Raw genomic sequence first — 16088 nt, 5'->3', positions numbered from 1 at the left:
TGAGTCATTTGAGTTTAATACAATTACTTAATGTAAAACTCATATGTCCTTAAAAAATAAATATGTTTACCCCTTACCCCAGACAATTTTGGATTATTTTGGTGTCTCTGATGGGTTAGTCAAAATGGATTAAATAGCCTGTTATTACTGTAAAATGACGTGAAAAAATCCAGGCCGAGCATTAGGTGGCACTGTCGCCCTCCTCGCATGCACACAGACAGCAACAATAGCAGCAGGGATAGCTAGCGTCACACACTACCCTGCGCTTCTCTGTACGGTCGACACAACATAGCCAGCTAGCTGTTGTTTATATTTTAAATAAAGATGTCGACCACGACCGGCGGTGGAGAGTTTGGTAACCCCCTGCGTAAATTCAAGCTCGTATTCTTAGGCGAGCAGAGTGGTAAGTAACTATAGTGTGTATTCGGCCCACGTATGCAATTATTTTGAGGTCTACTGTATTGATGGCTAGATGCCGTTAGCCAGTAAGTTAGCCAGCTAGCTAGCCTAGTGCTAGGCGCTCAGACCGATAGTCTCCTGATTTTATTTTGTCATTATTGGGGGAAAAAAACATTTTTAGCTACCTCAAAATCTCGCGGCTAGTCACTTAACTACAGTACTTATTTAGTGAGTCTATTGTTTGGAGAATGTTTTTTTTAGCTTGCTAATAATAGCTAGCTTTTATTGTAGGCCTAGATTAGATGCAGCGACTAGCTAACTGTCTAAATAAGTTGAACTGCAAACTACCAGCTAGCTGGCTAGCTGTGCCTTAGCCAGAATAACTGGCTGGCTTTGCATGATCTAGCCAGGCTAGCCACGTCTTTCAGTTGTTGGATAGCTGAGCTAGCTACCCGGTTATCCCATCATTCAACCTTGGATTGACCACTTCTGTAAAAGCGTTGTCTCCATTAGAAAACAAAATACTGTTGTAAAATGTTTGACAAGTCGGGATATTTATGGATTTTTGTTATACCAGCTCAGTTAGCCCGTGTATATTTTGCGTTTCATCACGTCTTAGAAGATCTTTGAAGCTGGCTCCACCCTTTTGCCAGCTCAGCGTGGGTTCAGCAGTCCATATTACATCCTGCGATTACAGGACGTATGAACAGACACTGTGACAACGCAAATCACTCCCAGTTTGTTTTGCGTCAGTAAAATCTGACATACGCTAGGTCTTTGAATAAGCTACTTGCTAACTGAACACCAGCGTGTCCGTCCGTACTGTACTTCAAGCTCAATTAAATTGTCTACATCATGCATAATTGACCAACACCTAACATGACTACACTGTATTTGTCTTTGCAGTGGGAAAGACTTCTCTCATCACTCGGTTTATGTATGACAGCTTTGACAATACCTATCAGGTAACCATCACCAACATCCTTTTGTAAACTAATAATAGCAAGTTGTTGCATATGAAAAACAAACTGACTCATGGATTAGTCATTGCTTGGCTTATGTATCATTCAGAGCGGCTTTCACTTATTGCTGTGTCATTTGAGAAAACAGCACCATTCTATGTTCTGTGTCCGCTCAGTGCTTATACATGATGCGGTGAAATGTTTGTTTTGCAGGCAACAATTGGCATTGACTTCTTATCGAAAACCATGTACCTGGAGGATCGTACGGTATGAACCAACTCCTTGTTTTATTACCTAGAACAAACCTCAAACCCATTTTTAGGTGTAATATTCATGTATGAGAACCTCCAAAGCACTGGATGTCATGATACATGTGATTCTCAAAAGAAACTCTGCTGTTAGAAGAAACAACATTGTTATTTTCATGTTGCCATGTCACACACATCAGAATTCATTCATTCATTTAGCAGTTTTTTGCATTTGTTCCATTCCACGTGGCCCGATTGTTTTGTTTTCCTGTCGTGATCATGGTTTTCAGTTTCATAGTCACTTTAAGTTTCATTTTTGTCTCCGTCCTCACCACCATCCCCATGGCTGGGTCATGACATGTGCCCGTTTCCCCGCTTGTTGCGGTGGTCGGCCACAGATCCGTCTCCAGCTCTGGGACACGGCGGGACAGGAGCGCTTCCGCAGCCTCATTCCCAGTTACATCCGTGACTCGGCCGCTGCCGTGGTGGTTTATGACATAGCCAGTAGGTATCATGTCTAAGCCTTGCCTCCCTGCCCTCCACGTACAGAAGAGGGGAACTGGGTGAACAGCATTTCAGCAGCTTACCGACTTTACTGGTCTGCATGATCAATGAGAGTGGCTCAGAACAGGAATTTTAAAAGGAATCTGGACATGTATGTCTGTAGGGCTTTAGACTTGGTCTCCTAGATTGAAACTGAAATCTGTTTGTTTTGTTTAGTAGGTGTGGCAGGCAGTCTCATTGTAATGTTTATGAACATGTAGAGTGTGGAGCTTCCAGTGACGTTGGTGCTAATGCAATGCTGTTCATGCCTAATGGGGTTCATGGGAGGAATAAGGAGGTTGTGCTCAAAAGAATTAGTGAGAATCTGTTAATTGTAGCTTCTTTTGTTTATCATTTGCTTAGTTTGTGTTGGTCAGGGATGCAGAGAAGCATCAAACCCAAAGTGAACTTCCACTAATCCGCCCGCCTGCTCGTCTTTCCATTCAAATGATTTTTCCTTATTCCTCGCCGGATGGTAATTTTTCACCTCTGCTGCCTGGCTTGCATCTCTTTTTATGTCCTTCCTCTTCTCTATTTTCTCTTTCCATCACTTCCCTCTCCTTGTCCTCCTCCCTTTCTCCTCTCCTCTCCTCCACCCCCATCCTCCACAGGTCCGTCTCCAGCTCTGGGATACGGCTGGACAGGAGCGTTTCCGCAGCCTCATTCCCAGCTACATCCGAGACTCCACCATCGCTGTGGTGGTTTATGACATCACCAGTGAGTCAGAGCCTAGTAGGCCCCGAGCAGGGCTCTCTATGCGACCTACAGGGAGCCTGTCACAGTGCTGCAGCAGCATTGCCTTTCGCAGCTTCCATAAGTTGCGTTGCTGCGATTACAAATAGCTTCCGAATCATTGTGTCCCTGAGCAGATTTAATAATGAATGTTATTGCTGCAACCAAACAATGGTTTTTGAGCTTTTCCCTCATGTAAACACAGCTATGTGGGAACTATTCTCCCTCTTTCCCCCTCCTTTTACTTCACCTACTGTTAACCTTTGCTTATTAACATCTGGCTTCTACAGAACACTTGTGTGCATTAACTACTTTTAACTAAAAGAAATGGCTGCTGCACTGATTTTGCTGTGTGAAGAAAGCACCCTATTACTATCACTATACCTGACCCTATTGAGATCTTGATCCAGTGGTTTCTCTGAATACACACCTGTATGGATTCTTAATCAGTTTTTTTTATTTGGTTGTTCTCCTCAGATTTGAATTCATTCCAACAAACCTCAAAGTGGATTGATGATGTCAGAACAGAGAGGGGAAGTGATGTCATCATCATGCTTGTTGGGAACAAAACCGATTTGGCTGATAAAAGGTACAAGGTTGTGTGGGGCGTGTGAATGGAAAGGTGGCATAGCCTTGAGTGGCTTACAATGTTCTATAATGGTAAATGAGTCTTGTTGGATTTAAACCGCAATCACCTACATGTACTGTTTGCCAAAGCCTTGGTTCCCTCTCCTCCCCTAAATGTTTTACACCTTGTCTCGTTTTGAATAATATTTTCATTTGTATGCATCAACTATTATTATGTTGATTTCTACACAAATATTGAGAGACACTATGTCATCGTCAGCTCCATTATAATTTGATCACACAGTATGTCTCTGTTTTTGAGTCATATTTTGGTTTCATTTATTTGTTCTTTTGCCTCCTCTCCCTGGTCTGTTTCTCCATGTCACTATGATTTGGTGTTTCTCCCTCCTCCCTCCCTGCCACCTCCCTCCCCCGGGACCATGGCAGGCAAGTTTCTGTTGAGGCTGCAGAGAGGAAAGCTCGTGAACTCAATGTGATGTACATAGAGACCAGCGCCAAGGCTGGCTATAACGTCAAACAGGTTGGTTTCACAACAGATGCACGTTAAAAAAAACAAAAACAGAAAGAAACTATTGAAATAGCACCAACGCCTCTCAAGCTGCCCATGTTGTGCCTTAGGGAGATTCATTTGTGCTGTCCAGAGTGTCCGTCTTTTCATTTCTTTAATTATGTGGATCAGAGTCAAGGCTGTTATTGTGGAGTGAGTGATGTGATATCGTTTTTTCCTGAATGGTATCCAGCCGTTCCATCTCCTCTCGGCGAAGCTGCTCCCTCTCTATCCCTTTGTCTCTCTGTGGTATGACTAAACTAACTTCTTTTTCTCGCTGAAAACCAGAATCTTTGTTTTCTGCTTACTCCCTGTCTTTCTCTCTTTTCCATGTCTCCTTTTCCTCCTGGCCCTTCCCCCTTTGCGATGTTTCTCTCCATCTCCGTCTGTCCGTCCATCTCCACCTCTCTGCTGTCGCCTGAGCAGACAGATCACCACAGAGGAGGGCGAGCAGAGAGCTAAGGAACTGAATGTCATGTTCATTGAAACCAGCGCAAAGACTGGCTACAATGTGAAACAGGTAGAGACTCAAACCCAGGATAGTCTAGTCAAGGCTGCCCTCCGAGCCCACCTCCATCCCTCTGTTTCACCGCTCTAGTGTGTGCCCTGTCCTCTTTCGCTTGATTCTTCTTCATGGCTTGTCCCGCGCAGCTCTCATCCTTGTGCTTCACTCCAGTCCACCCATGAGTGTTGTCATTCGCTGATTTAGGATGCTTCATCATTTGGTTGTGTTGACACGTTGCAGTTTTTTTTGTGTCAGATTTCACAAAATATGCATGCTTGTGACTTTTCACTGTTCAGCATGGTCATACGCTGTTGGGCATGCTCCGTCTATGAACTTCTTTGTACAACTATCATTGCACAGAACAAAAATAGGCTTAGCCTTTTGTAAGTTAGAAATGTCAGTAAATTAGAGTTGATTGACACTTTGATGGTATACACACAGCAGTTACTTATTTACTTACTTTTGTGTTTGTGCTACTTGAGCTGCTTTAAACAATTAGATTAATGTTGCAAAACTGTTAATTGCTTGTTTCTACCTGTCTAGCTCTCTAATTGTCTGGTGGTTGTTCCACAGCTGTTTCGCCGTGTGGCTGCGGCCTTGCCCGGGATGGACAGTACACCAGAGAAGAGCAAAGAGGATAGTATCCTTTCTAAAGCTTTGCTTTTCAACTCATGGTCACTTGTATATAGTGCTAATGTATGTTCTCTGAGTGTCTGTCACTAAAGAGTCTTATCATGTGATGGTGATGATGGTGACCACCTTAACCCTGCTCCTCTCAGTGATCGACATCAAACTAGAGAAACCACCGGAGATGGCTGTGACTGAGAGCAGCTGCTCCTGCTAGTAAACGCACCCCACTCCCACCTGACCTGCCTCCTCCCCACCAACAGCTTGTCTCTCAGTGGCCACTCTCCCCACCCATGGCTCACTGCCATCGGGCCGGAAGACCTATCTTTTCCCCTTTTTGACTCAGTGACTTTTCGGAGTAACCGTGTGGATGTGCTATTACTCTGTATTTAAATGGATAAGTCTGATGGAAAATGAAAGGAAAAAAAAAATGAACTAAAAAATGATTACATTTAAAAGTTATAGTTAAAAATACAGGATAATTTAAATGCTGATACAAAATTTTCATCCAACTGCATGGCATCATATAGGATTGCAGACTGACAAATAACGGCTTTGAGTTATTATTGCACTTTTTGGAGCATCAGTGCTGTCACACACGTCAATGTTGTACAGTAACTCCGTTTGAGGTTATGTCAAGTAGAACACGTGGTCAAGGCTTTAGTCCCTTGATTCATTGCTTTTGCTTCCAGTGGAGAGTATGGAAGTAGGGAAAACTAGAGTATTGACAATTATCTGTTACTGAGAACCCCCTTCTTTAGTATTCTTTGTTCCAAAAACGAGTTTGCATTTTAAGTCCACAACTTTTTTTATTATAACTTCTCTCAACGTATCAAACACGGTTAATGGGACCATAAATAAGGGACGTTATTTTCAGGACATTTGAAGGCATGAACAGCCAAAGACCTACCTTTTAGTGAGTTAAAACGTGTGCAGATCATGAAGACCAGCATGTTTTCAATTCTCTCTAATGGGGGAATTCTGCTAAAACAATTGCATAGCCAACCAATATGGAAAGCGTGTTGTCAGAAAAGGAAAAGTATTCCAAATTAATTATAACATCGAGGGGAAAAAATTTGCAAACTATTTATGTACACTTTAAAACTATAGCAACTATGTCACAGCCACTTTCCTTCTCAGCTGCACACTAACACATCTGGGGATATAATGTATGTAGAGGAGCCTTCAGATGGATAGAGCTGACAACTTATGTTTAACTTGTCCAGTGACCCATATGGCTCTTCAGAACCACCCCCCATAGGTATATTGTAGATCTATTGTTGTCTTGTTTTCATCACACTATTGCAGGAATAGCATGGTCATCATGCAAGATATCTAGACGGTTAATTAAGAACACAGATGCCTTGCTGGTTTGTTCACCAACGTTGTGCACTGAATCAAGCCACAATATTGTAAAGATTGAGGCCGGCTGACAAGTGTCTGGCTGACAAGTGTCTGGCTTCACTAGTTGTTTAGTAGAGCAGGTAGGTAGTCCCCAGATGCAGCTAATGCTTACTAACACCCTTGCTGTAAAAAGTGCAGTGAAGTTAAGACTTAAATGCTACTGCCTGTGCAGGACTTGGTTTTTATGTGTTTATTTATTTTAACACAAGCAAACGTGAATAACTTTGTAGGCTTAACCAAAATTTCAGTTGCAGGCACGCACAACGGAGGCTGGTGTTTTATTTATTTTGTGTCTGTTTGGATGCTGTACCTGAAAGCAAACGCAAGCCTCAGTTATTTTGGCTTTTAGCACTATGGGCCTGTGTGCACATTAGCTAGATGCTGTGTGTTTCGTCGGTGGATTGGTTTAGTCAGGCAACAGCTTCACTGCACCCCTTTCATCTTTTGACACAAATAACACGTGGTCACATACAAACTAGCCATAAATTACTCATATAGACCCCACACTAAGCCTACTTTCGTTGTATCTTATTTTGGTGACTATAAACATTTTGAAATAATTTAAGTGTTGATAGTTAAGTAGGCCTATTAATTACATTGAAGAACCGTATTTACCGTAACAGCTCTTCTATTGTCACTGACTGAATACTCAGCTCTGCTATTCTGAAGTGTGTCTATTTGAAATATGCTGTCTACTAGTGTTTAGCAACGTTTGTGTGAATAATGTACTACTATTACTATCTGCTGTATAAAAAGGAGAGTTAAAGGAACACCGAAGTGTATCACATGAAACAAAATAAAGATATTTCACCAAGACTGTCGCTACACTTCTACTCCCCATTACTTAACAACGGTCGGAACCCATTATTGTCTGCTGTAGCAACCAGCTCTCATTTGTGTTCAGCTTTCAGGACCAATGACCCCCGTTATCAGCAGCATACATGATTACAGAACTGAGTTTATAGATTAGGGCCACCATGGTAACCTAAAGCCAAATTTACAGTCAAATAGGCATACGGCTGAGAAAATTGCGTCTCTAAAATTCACAGCTGGAGAAAATAATAGTGTCTTGAGTTCTTTGTTCCTACTTAGACGTGTTTAAATAGGCTAGTTAAAGGGCTGTAAAGCAAATTCCATGATTTGCTTCTCAGTACATTATATACGTGTGAAATGAGTTGCTGAAAGCATGTGCAAAGCTCGAAAACTTTGACGCACTGAAATCTGGAGTTAGACCGTTGAACACCCGTTTTCAGCTCAGGTTTCAGCCACCTATCTACGTCAGATCACAGACGGTTGCATTCTGTTACTCAACTGGTACAAAGACAAAATAATTGACACATAAAACACTCATAGACTGCAGGTAGGTCTGTTCGGAAATCTGCAATTGATTTAGCTATTGTTGCTAAATTCAATAAATTCGAGGGGGCGGAGCTTCAGCTCCTTCAGACGACACGCCCCCCCCCCTCCCCCACAGAGTCTCAAGCAGAGAAGACTGCTGATTTTCTCATGATTTCATAGCCTACTTGCCGGTGTTTTTTTTTTCATTCGAATTTGGATGGGTAGTTAACAACACATTCTTCTGGGGTGTGATGAACTTAAAACTCATTTTTTATTCCACTTTAAAGCATCTGCTTTTTTTTTTTTTTTTTTAAACCTAAAAATTTATTTTAACACGTGACAATGCAACACTACCAATTATCCGGTTTGATGTGGCCTGGTTGTATTTGGGGGCGGGGACAAGGTGTACAATGTTTTGCATTGCAGGTACGCATAAAGTGTCCGCACCTACTTAACACGAGTGCCTTCCACTGCAGCGGATAAAACTTAAGCTACAGCGTAGTCTCGGCCTCTTTCATTAATATTAGAATCTCAGTGTGTGGTTTCTGTGTGGAGCAAAACACATACCGGAAATTGTGACGTACAACAGGTGTGGATGGGAAATGGCTGGGTAGGACTGGAATTCAACGCAAGAATCTTGCCTGACCTGAAAAGGTAATCGATGTCTATATAAATACATTCATCTCTCCGTCTCTGGGAAAGTTAAGGACGAAGTTGACAAGATAACACCAGATAGTTCAGAAGATTCGAGTTTCTGTTTTGAACAGTGTTGACATAGTACGTCTTGGATCTTTCACCACTTTCCCACTTTGTTCACTTCAGAAAATGTCTCAGATTATTCCGGACGAGGCATCTTTTGCAGACTTCAGAAAACAATGCCTATCAACGGACAATTGGTATAACAAATATGATAAAAACGACATGCAGGTTTGGGTTGAGTCGGCCCCTGTCACGACCACACAAAGCATCAAAAATTCGCCTAAAGTTCACAAGATAAAGGTGAGTACTGCTGACCATCACGAGTCTGTCAGATCGATCCGTTAGGTGTCAATTTAGTTCTTTGTGTTTCGTAAGTTATTCATAAATAAGTTTGCTATATGCACACTTATTTATGAATAATTTAGGAAGAGGGAATCTTTATGGCCCTTTTTTGTTTAGTTTTTTTGCATTATTACATTGGATAGGACTTGTCAGTGCTTTGATGGCCCAAGGATCCATGATTTTCTACCTCGCATCTAAATAATGACATACCGTTTTTTGACTCCTTTTAAACACATCTCCGATACGATCGGCTACCTGTTGAAATGTACTTCCATAATGGGGGTTGTAGATAGAATACAGTGTTGGAATACATGCCATTTGTATATTGTATACATTTTTCTTCAAAACCACACATGAGAAAGTGCAGCATAAAATCAAGGCTCAGAAGTGGGTTAGCCAGGTCTGCATTCACTCTAGGCACTGTACGTTTTCTTATATTCTTGACTGACCTGTTTATTGGCATTTCAGTGCAAAATGGCCATAAAAGATGTGTCAGCTGCCACCATGTTTGATGTCCTTCATGACGGCCAGTATCGTAAAAAGTGGGATCCCACAATGTTGGAGAGTTTTGACATTGCCCGTCTCACCCCAAATGCTGATGTCGGCTACTACTCATGTAAGTACTCTAATCTGTTTCATCATATTCCATCACATCTCTGACATCTTTCTTATCTTGGCTTCTCGCTATAAACCTAAGACTTCAATAAGTAAAGCTTGTTGTAAAAGTGAAAATGGTGCCGAATAGTCTATGTCCTTCTCACCTTTATATCTCCCTGTTAGCCTTGGGCTGTGTTGCAGGGCCTGCTTCATTGCCCTCAGGGAACAAGCTTAATTTAAAGCTAACTATTTACAGTCAACAGAAGGGTAGCCTACAGTAGAAGATTCTGTTGGTCATCTAAATCTTGGCTTACCGGTATAGTGAGAGGCCTACGGAAAGCAATTTTAAATTTGTTGTTGTTCTCTTTGTTTGTAAGGGGTCTGTCCCAAACCTCTGAAGAACAGGGATGTCATAACTCTGCGTTCATGGCAGGTTAAGGACAACGAATACATGATCATCAACTACTCTGTCAAACACCCGGTACATCCGCTCACTCCTCCACTCATTCACACGGCAACCGTCACACGGTCTGTCTCCACTCTGCCATTCCTATGGCTCAATGTCATCCATTATCCTCGCATATGCCGTGTTTTATAAGTGTACTCTTATCGCTATACAAACAGGATCCAAACAAACCCATTAGCACCACCTTTCCATGTAAGATGTATTGTATGAATATGGATCTGGAAGCACACAGCCCTGGCTATGAATATTTGATCATTTAATTTCTCTATAAACAGGCACACATGTCATGGCTAAACAGTGGACAGGTTAAGTTGATTTCCCATCTTCTTTATATTGTAGAAATATCCCCCTGGCAAGGTGCTGGTGCGTGCCATTTCTCTCCTGACTGGATACCTGTTGCAGCCTACAGGCCCCAACAGCTGCTCCTTCACATACCTCTCACAGGCTGACCCCAAAGGTACAATGCACTTACCAGGGATATAGCTACTCCCAAACTGTGTAAAACCAGTTGTTGAGGGGTAAATTGGGTGATTTGAAAAAATATATATTTCTAACTTTTAGAAGAAGGGTGTGAAAATACTGTATATGAAAATACTTTTATTCATGCTTTGTTTTTGTTTTATAATTTATAAATACAGGTTCTCTTCCAAAGTGGGTGGTGAATAAAGCATCTCAAGTGTTGGCTCCTAAGGTACATGAATCACCTTAGTCGTTACAATTCTCATACAGCAGCATTCTTCAATCTTTCAACTTTCTTGGCTTTGACAGAATGTTATTACAGGGTGAAAACATAAATGGTGCATGTGTTTATATGCACTACAGTAACTGACTGGCAGATACTTGTCCTTGAACTGGTTAGAAATAAGTGTACAATCTTTGAGAGCCAGTGTAGGTTTCAAGACTCTTGAATGACAAAGGTAACCATAGCAACCCACTTGCAGGGCCTGTCCTGCTAAGTTTTTTGACAATGAGGTCTCTGAGCTCGAGCTGTGTCTCACTGGGCTCGGAAAACTCGTTCTTCAGGTTTCATTCCACCGTATGCAGTGTGGAAACTATTCAGACAAGGTGTATCTATGTGTGCGAAACTGAGAATGTGTTGCTCAGAGGAGCCCTTATCGAAAAGAAAGAGCAGTTCATTAATCATCAAGACCTCTCCTAGAAGTTAACTTCCCAACCCCTCCCCAACATGACCTCATTATAAGGAAACACAATTCTCTACTTTTAAGTGTAGTTCCTGAATTAAGCAAGCTAATAAAGGTTTGATTGTAGCCAACTGTTATCAGTGTTAATTAGTGACACATTGACATTCATGTGGACTTGCTCACTGGATATGCTGTAGAAACTGAAACCGCTCTAGTGAAACTTAAAACAAATAACAAACAGATTGTATTTCTATTAAGGAAATTTTTATTAGGATTATGACAATTTTAAGGTATTTGGTCCATAGTTCAAATAGTCAGTCAGCAGTGACAAGCAGTTTATGATTTGTTAACTTAAAGGAAAGGTGTGGCAGACTCTACACTAGACTAAGGTTCATGAAGTGACCTTTCACTCCCCCAATGGTTTGTCCACACCTGCAGGTGATGAGGTGTGTGCATAAGGCGGGCCAGAACTACCCAGAGTGGAAACAGCAGAACTCTCCGTACCAGAAGCCCTGGCTGTTCCCTGAGCAGAGCCAGCTTCCACTGATGAACCCGGAAGAACTGTCCATCCAGCGTGCGGATTCCCTGGAGAACGTTGACGAGAGCACCACTCTGGACTGTCAGGAAAATGACAAGGCTGAGGAAAGCAGCTGAGTTTGTCTGGTTGTGTATGAGGAGATGCAGGCAATACTTCTCCATGGGACTTAATTCCAAACCTCAGTATGACTGATCGGTCTGTATTTATCCTGTTCATCATATGTGCCTTCTTAGATGAGAAAGGCAACAGTGTTTACAGCTGGACAGAAGTAGACTAACAGTTGCCATTCAGATCCATCTACTCCCCCTAAAGTGAATTGATAATCCTTCCCGTATGTGCCACAACACAATGCAGACTCTAGATTTGGTAAAAGTGTCAGTTAATGGGGATGTGATTGCGGATGGCGTCGTAAAACTACTGATTGAAACTTCTGTATTTTAATCTATAGGTGGACATTTTCAGATTATGAACAAAGGCAAAAATAATTTCTATGAAGAGAATGGCCTATTTTAGCTGTTTGATTCAGATTTTGAATTTGTCAATGAAAGTGAGAAGAGGTTTGTTTTTATGTACTGCTATTTAAATTTGGTATAGTTCTCATATTTCCTATGATGTATCCATAGTAGCAAACAATATGGTTATAGAATGAAGGGACGGTGCTTTGTCACTCCTCTGGGCCTTGTGAGAATAGTTATAGGTGTATTTACTGAAATGTCAGGCAACCAGGGGGGGTAAATATCATGGAACATCATGCCATGGTTGTTATGCCTTGTTATATAATACCACAGGGGCACTGAATAAAACATCTTTTGTTAGGCTAATAAGTGAATCTATTTTCATACTTTGATCAGGTGTGTGGAGTTAGGTATTCTTTTCTTAAATAATCAGATCCTAATTTTGTTACACTATGATTACATTTCTTTAGTCTTAACATAAGTCTCATAACATAGACCTGACCTACTTGAGCTTATTTATTTTTACATGAAGTGACTGTAGACTGCACCTATGTCATGAGTGTCAAGGACCCTGAAGTTAGCTTTGCAAGCTGAGCTCTTGAACATGACCTATGAAGACGTATGATTGTAAATGGTTGTTTTTCTAAATAAACCTCTCAAGGTTCACATCTGTGTGCAATTCTGCTGTCAACTGACAGAAGCTTACACTCAACGTGGAACACATTTTACAGCTGTTGGGCAAAGATTTCTTGCATTTTATTTTTACATGTACATGAAAACATGTACATTAATACCTGGCAAATGTTTATTTTTTTTGTGGGGTTTTTTTTTTTTACACAAAGGTATTTTATTGAAAGATGAAGCAAGGCAGTGTAAAAAAAACAAATGTGAATGTTTACCAGAGCATGACCAGAAAATGACTCAACTGGTTCCAAAGGAATGTGAATCTGAGCTGAAGAGGGTAAAACTGGTTTTACAATCACCATAGCACCCATCTCGAATAAAGACAAAGCACTTAATGTGTTGAATTGTTGAGTTGAGTGTGGGGTCAACTACAATGGCACAAATTGCTAAATGTTATTTTTCATCTCATAACCAGACAGGTAAACATTGACTGCTGTGAGACAGCACCTTAGTAATAAATACTGTAATACAAACCTTAGAATATAATTATTTAGTGTAATTAAAACACACTGATGCTATGATACTATTAGTATTAAAAACATTACTAATTCAAATTTCATGTTAATGTAATACATTTACAGTATCAAGGCATTATCAAAACATTAGTATATATTTTCTACATTAAATCTTCTGTACACACAGAACAAACAGTTGGGATTATCTGTTGAACTGTAGTTAAAAAGCTGTCAACCTTGGACAATACCTTAAACATATTGATGATAGTGAATGATAACTTAAATGTTACCAAGATTATCTGAGGATGATAAATAGGGGGCAATGTCAACTCATACTATGGAACACTGAATTTGCATCCTCGTGTATCACTCTCAGTAGGTACCCAGTGAAACATCTGGCCTGCATCAGCATGGAGAGCATCTTTGCCTATGTGGAGGAAGTGAGCAATGAGGAGAGTTATGTAGTCCTGGATGCTGTGTGAATGGTACTGTTAGTCAAAGACCAGTCTAGGATAGAGTACGGGGGCTGTAGACCGCCTGTCTGAAGAAGATGGTGATGTGTTGAGTTCATCAAGTATACATTATCGCCGATTAGATGGTCTCGCTCAAGGTGCTCTACTGCCCTCTAGTGAACAGTCCTCTCTTTCTGTCTCTGGTAATCTGAGGGAACACATTTTTACATGTTATTTGGGAAACTTATTTTGCTAATCATCCCAGAATGCTATAAACATTATTATAACACTTACACTCCAAACAATTTATATTTGAAGGCAATACTTACTGTAGGGGAAGAAGCGCACCCTCATCAGAATTTCTCTGGCAGTCTTCAGAATCTCAACAGCCTGGGGAAAGGGAGCAACAGACTGACTGGTTACATAACCTACAGTGTTTTGGACATTACCCACAGTTGACAAGGCCAAATTATCTAAAACTGGTGACACATGTCCTTGGTGGGTGTTTAACTCTCTACTACTCAGGGGTTTATGACTATGTGTTCAAACTTCCATTACATGACTGACCCTTGAGTGTTCTATGTCTTGGAAGTCCACCTCATTGACAGAGAGGACCTGGTCACCCTCTTGTAGTCCTGCCCTGTGGGCATCTGAATCTGGGACCACCTACAAAGACAAAACATCAATAAATAGGGGAGTGGAAGACATGCAAGCTGTCTCTTATTCTCTGGTTATCTTGACTAGACAGGCGGGAACTGTCAACCATGCGGACACACACCTTGGAGATGAAGATCCCTAACTGGGAGGCCTTGCCTCCACGGATGTTGAACCCCAGTTGTGCACCTGGAGGTTTCTTCAACACAACAGTGCGCGGCAAGAACTGGGTCAACTCATTGTTATAGTCAGGGTGGTGGATCCGCTGCACGTGAAGCAATGACAACATTAAAATACCCAACATAACAGCATTATAATGAGCTCTAGGGCCACACCGCCATCCACTTCCTGACCAGGCACCATGTGTGCAGTGGCAGCACTCAGATACACCCAATGAAGAGCTGATGCAATTTAACAGCATTGTCTATATATATGGTAATTCATTCAGAAACTTGTTTGAGACATTGCGTTAGGCAGGCGTACCTCCTGAGGGGCTATCCATGCCGGGGGACTCTCGTAAGAAGGCAGAAACACCACTGGCAATTGGTAGTCATCATAAGGGATCTTTTGGTCCATAGTTTAAGCAGCCTTTCGCTGTCAAAAAAGGCAACGAAAGTTAACAAGCTACTTGGCTGAATTAAAGTTAGCTCTAATCAAATTGGATACAGTAGTAAATATATGAATTAATGTTAACCACAAATACTGCAGCACTTGACAGTAAAGTAGGTAGCTTGGATTAGCTCATCTGCATGGTAACTAGTGATACACGAAAATATTAATTCCCGGCGTGTGTGCGGTGTGTTTTTTGTATGGACGGACTAGGTACCAGGGTTACAGCCTGTGTGAATTCCGATAGTGGATTCACAGATTCACCCCCTCTACTGTTATCATGTTGACTGTGAAACGTCTTCATTAAGTCAACACCTACTACTAATGTAAAATAGCTAGCACTTAGACCAAGTAGCCAGTGGCTAGCAAGCAAACTAGCTAGCCAACTGCCTGTCCTGGTCATAATGCTACGTTTACTCAATACACATTTATATAGATAGATAAATTAGTGTTACTATTAGTGGCTAATGTAGCCTAGCTAGTTAGCTAGCTAGTTAGCTAGACTAGCTAGTCTACCCAGTCCAGGATTTCTCAGCAAGTCGAGTTGTCACCTCTGTGTCTACAATTTAACGTTGGCCCACTGGAATAGCAAACTGAGCTAAGAGTTAGAGAATCAACATAGTATTTTAATAATAAGGTGGTATCTTGGTGAAACATAGCTGGCTATATTGGTTTTATTGCATTTAGAAAGGACCTTACCATCACCAGCGAAAAACACCTCCACAAGACTACGAACGGCGCATGTGCAAGTGCATTAGCGTATTGAAGCCTGAGATCTTCAAAATAAAGGTCATGATATAATGTATGGCCACTTTCGTAAGAGTCTTCTGGTATAATTTGTTATATAATTTGAGATGTGCTTGGATCCACCAGGTATTTCTAAAGATGATTTATACATGCTAACGTCAAAGTTAAAACGTAGGCCTATGTTACTCTTATCCTCATCAAGTCAAGTAAAATTGTATAGTTTTAGATTATCATCTTTGAAAGAAACATTTTTTAAACATTTACCAGATATGTCACAGTCCCTGACTGATAGGCAGATTTTCTATGTACATGAAGCTTGTGTCTTCGTTAGGTCAAGGTAGCTCGTGGGCCCCTG

At 41.2% G+C, this 16088-nt stretch overlaps 3 protein-coding genes across 6 annotated transcripts; 2 read left to right on the top strand and 1 right to left on the bottom strand.

The window, feature by feature from the left end:
* The first annotated feature begins 208 nt into the window (after nucleotides 1-208).
* Nucleotides 209-7376, top strand: rab41 (RAB41, member RAS oncogene family). Of its 4 annotated transcripts, none has more exons than XM_062475767.1 (8): nucleotides 209-403; nucleotides 1306-1364; nucleotides 1575-1628; nucleotides 2764-2869; nucleotides 3362-3473; nucleotides 4446-4539; nucleotides 5098-5164; nucleotides 5304-7376. In XM_062475767.1, the coding sequence occupies exons 1-8, from the start codon at nucleotides 325-327 to the stop codon at nucleotides 5366-5368; spliced, it is 636 nt and encodes a 211-aa protein (XP_062331751.1). In that variant the 5' UTR covers nucleotides 209-324; the 3' UTR covers nucleotides 5369-7376. The 4 variants fall into 4 exon arrangements, with proteins under 4 accessions (XP_062331751.1, XP_062331750.1, XP_062331749.1 ...); XM_062475766.1 differs by lacking the exon at nucleotides 2764-2869 and adding an exon at nucleotides 2008-2113 and having other exon boundaries at nucleotides 210-403; XM_062475765.1 differs by lacking the exon at nucleotides 4446-4539 and adding an exon at nucleotides 3899-3992 and having other exon boundaries at nucleotides 215-403; nucleotides 5304-6729.
* Nucleotides 7377-8366: 990 nt separating this feature from the next.
* On the top strand, nucleotides 8367-12798 carry stard14 (START domain containing 14). Its single transcript, XM_062475763.1, has 7 exons — nucleotides 8367-8547; nucleotides 8716-8892; nucleotides 9403-9550; nucleotides 9909-10012; nucleotides 10337-10454; nucleotides 10636-10688; nucleotides 11578-12798. The coding sequence occupies exons 2-7, from the start codon at nucleotides 8719-8721 to the stop codon at nucleotides 11791-11793; spliced, it is 813 nt and encodes a 270-aa protein (XP_062331747.1). The 5' UTR covers nucleotides 8367-8547; nucleotides 8716-8718; the 3' UTR covers nucleotides 11794-12798.
* A 71-nt stretch (nucleotides 12799-12869) lies between these two features.
* pdzd11 (PDZ domain containing 11) lies at nucleotides 12870-15775 on the bottom strand. Its single transcript, XM_062475768.1, has 6 exons — nucleotides 15686-15775; nucleotides 14861-14971; nucleotides 14502-14642; nucleotides 14291-14389; nucleotides 14053-14113; nucleotides 12870-13931 (listed from the first exon to the last, which is right to left on the bottom strand). The coding sequence occupies exons 2-6, from the start codon at nucleotides 14951-14953 to the stop codon at nucleotides 13897-13899; spliced, it is 429 nt and encodes a 142-aa protein (XP_062331752.1). The 5' UTR covers nucleotides 14954-14971; nucleotides 15686-15775; the 3' UTR covers nucleotides 12870-13896.
* Between the last annotated feature and the right edge of the window lie 313 nt (nucleotides 15776-16088).

This window comes from Osmerus eperlanus, chromosome 13, assembly GCF_963692335.1.
Source record: "Osmerus eperlanus chromosome 13, fOsmEpe2.1, whole genome shotgun sequence".
Classification (NCBI taxonomy): Eukaryota; Metazoa; Chordata; class Actinopteri; order Osmeriformes; family Osmeridae; genus Osmerus; species Osmerus eperlanus.
Note: the sequence above shows the minus strand (reverse complement) of the source record. Positions and strands in the feature narration are given on the sequence as shown.

What these genes read in the sequence shown, in the direction of transcription:
- stard14 (XM_062475763.1), top strand. Translation starts at nt 8,719, where the DNA reads ATGTCTCAGATTATTCCGGACGAGGCATCTTTTGCAGACTTCAGAAAA. An exon ending in TGATGTCGGCTACTACTCAT is followed by an intron (nt 9,551 to 9,908) that starts GTAAGTACTCTA and finishes TTTGTTTGTAAG; the next exon opens with GGGTCTGTCCCAAACCTCTG. An exon ending in CTCACAGGCTGACCCCAAAG is followed by an intron (nt 10,455 to 10,635) that starts GTACAATGCACT and finishes TTATAAATACAG; the next exon opens with GTTCTCTTCCAAAGTGGGTG.
- rab41 (XM_062475767.1), top strand. Translation starts at nt 325, where the DNA reads ATGTCGACCACGACCGGCGGTGGAGAGTTTGGTAACCCCCTGCGTAAA. An exon ending in TGTACCTGGAGGATCGTACG is followed by an intron (nt 1,629 to 2,763) that starts GTATGAACCAAC and finishes CATCCTCCACAG; the next exon opens with GTCCGTCTCCAGCTCTGGGA. An exon ending in AGAGAAGAGCAAAGAGGATA is followed by an intron (nt 5,165 to 5,303) that starts GTATCCTTTCTA and finishes TGCTCCTCTCAG; the next exon opens with TGATCGACATCAAACTAGAG.
- pdzd11 (XM_062475768.1), bottom strand. Translation starts at nt 14,953, where the DNA reads ATGGACCAAAAGATCCCTTATGATGACTACCAATTGCCAGTGGTGTTT. An exon ending in CATGGATAGCCCCTCAGGAG is followed by an intron (nt 14,643 to 14,860) that starts GTACGCCTGCCT and finishes CTTCACGTGCAG; the next exon opens with CGGATCCACCACCCTGACTA. An exon ending in TAGGGATCTTCATCTCCAAG is followed by an intron (nt 14,390 to 14,501) that starts GTGTGTGTCCGC and finishes TTGTCTTTGTAG; the next exon opens with GTGGTCCCAGATTCAGATGC.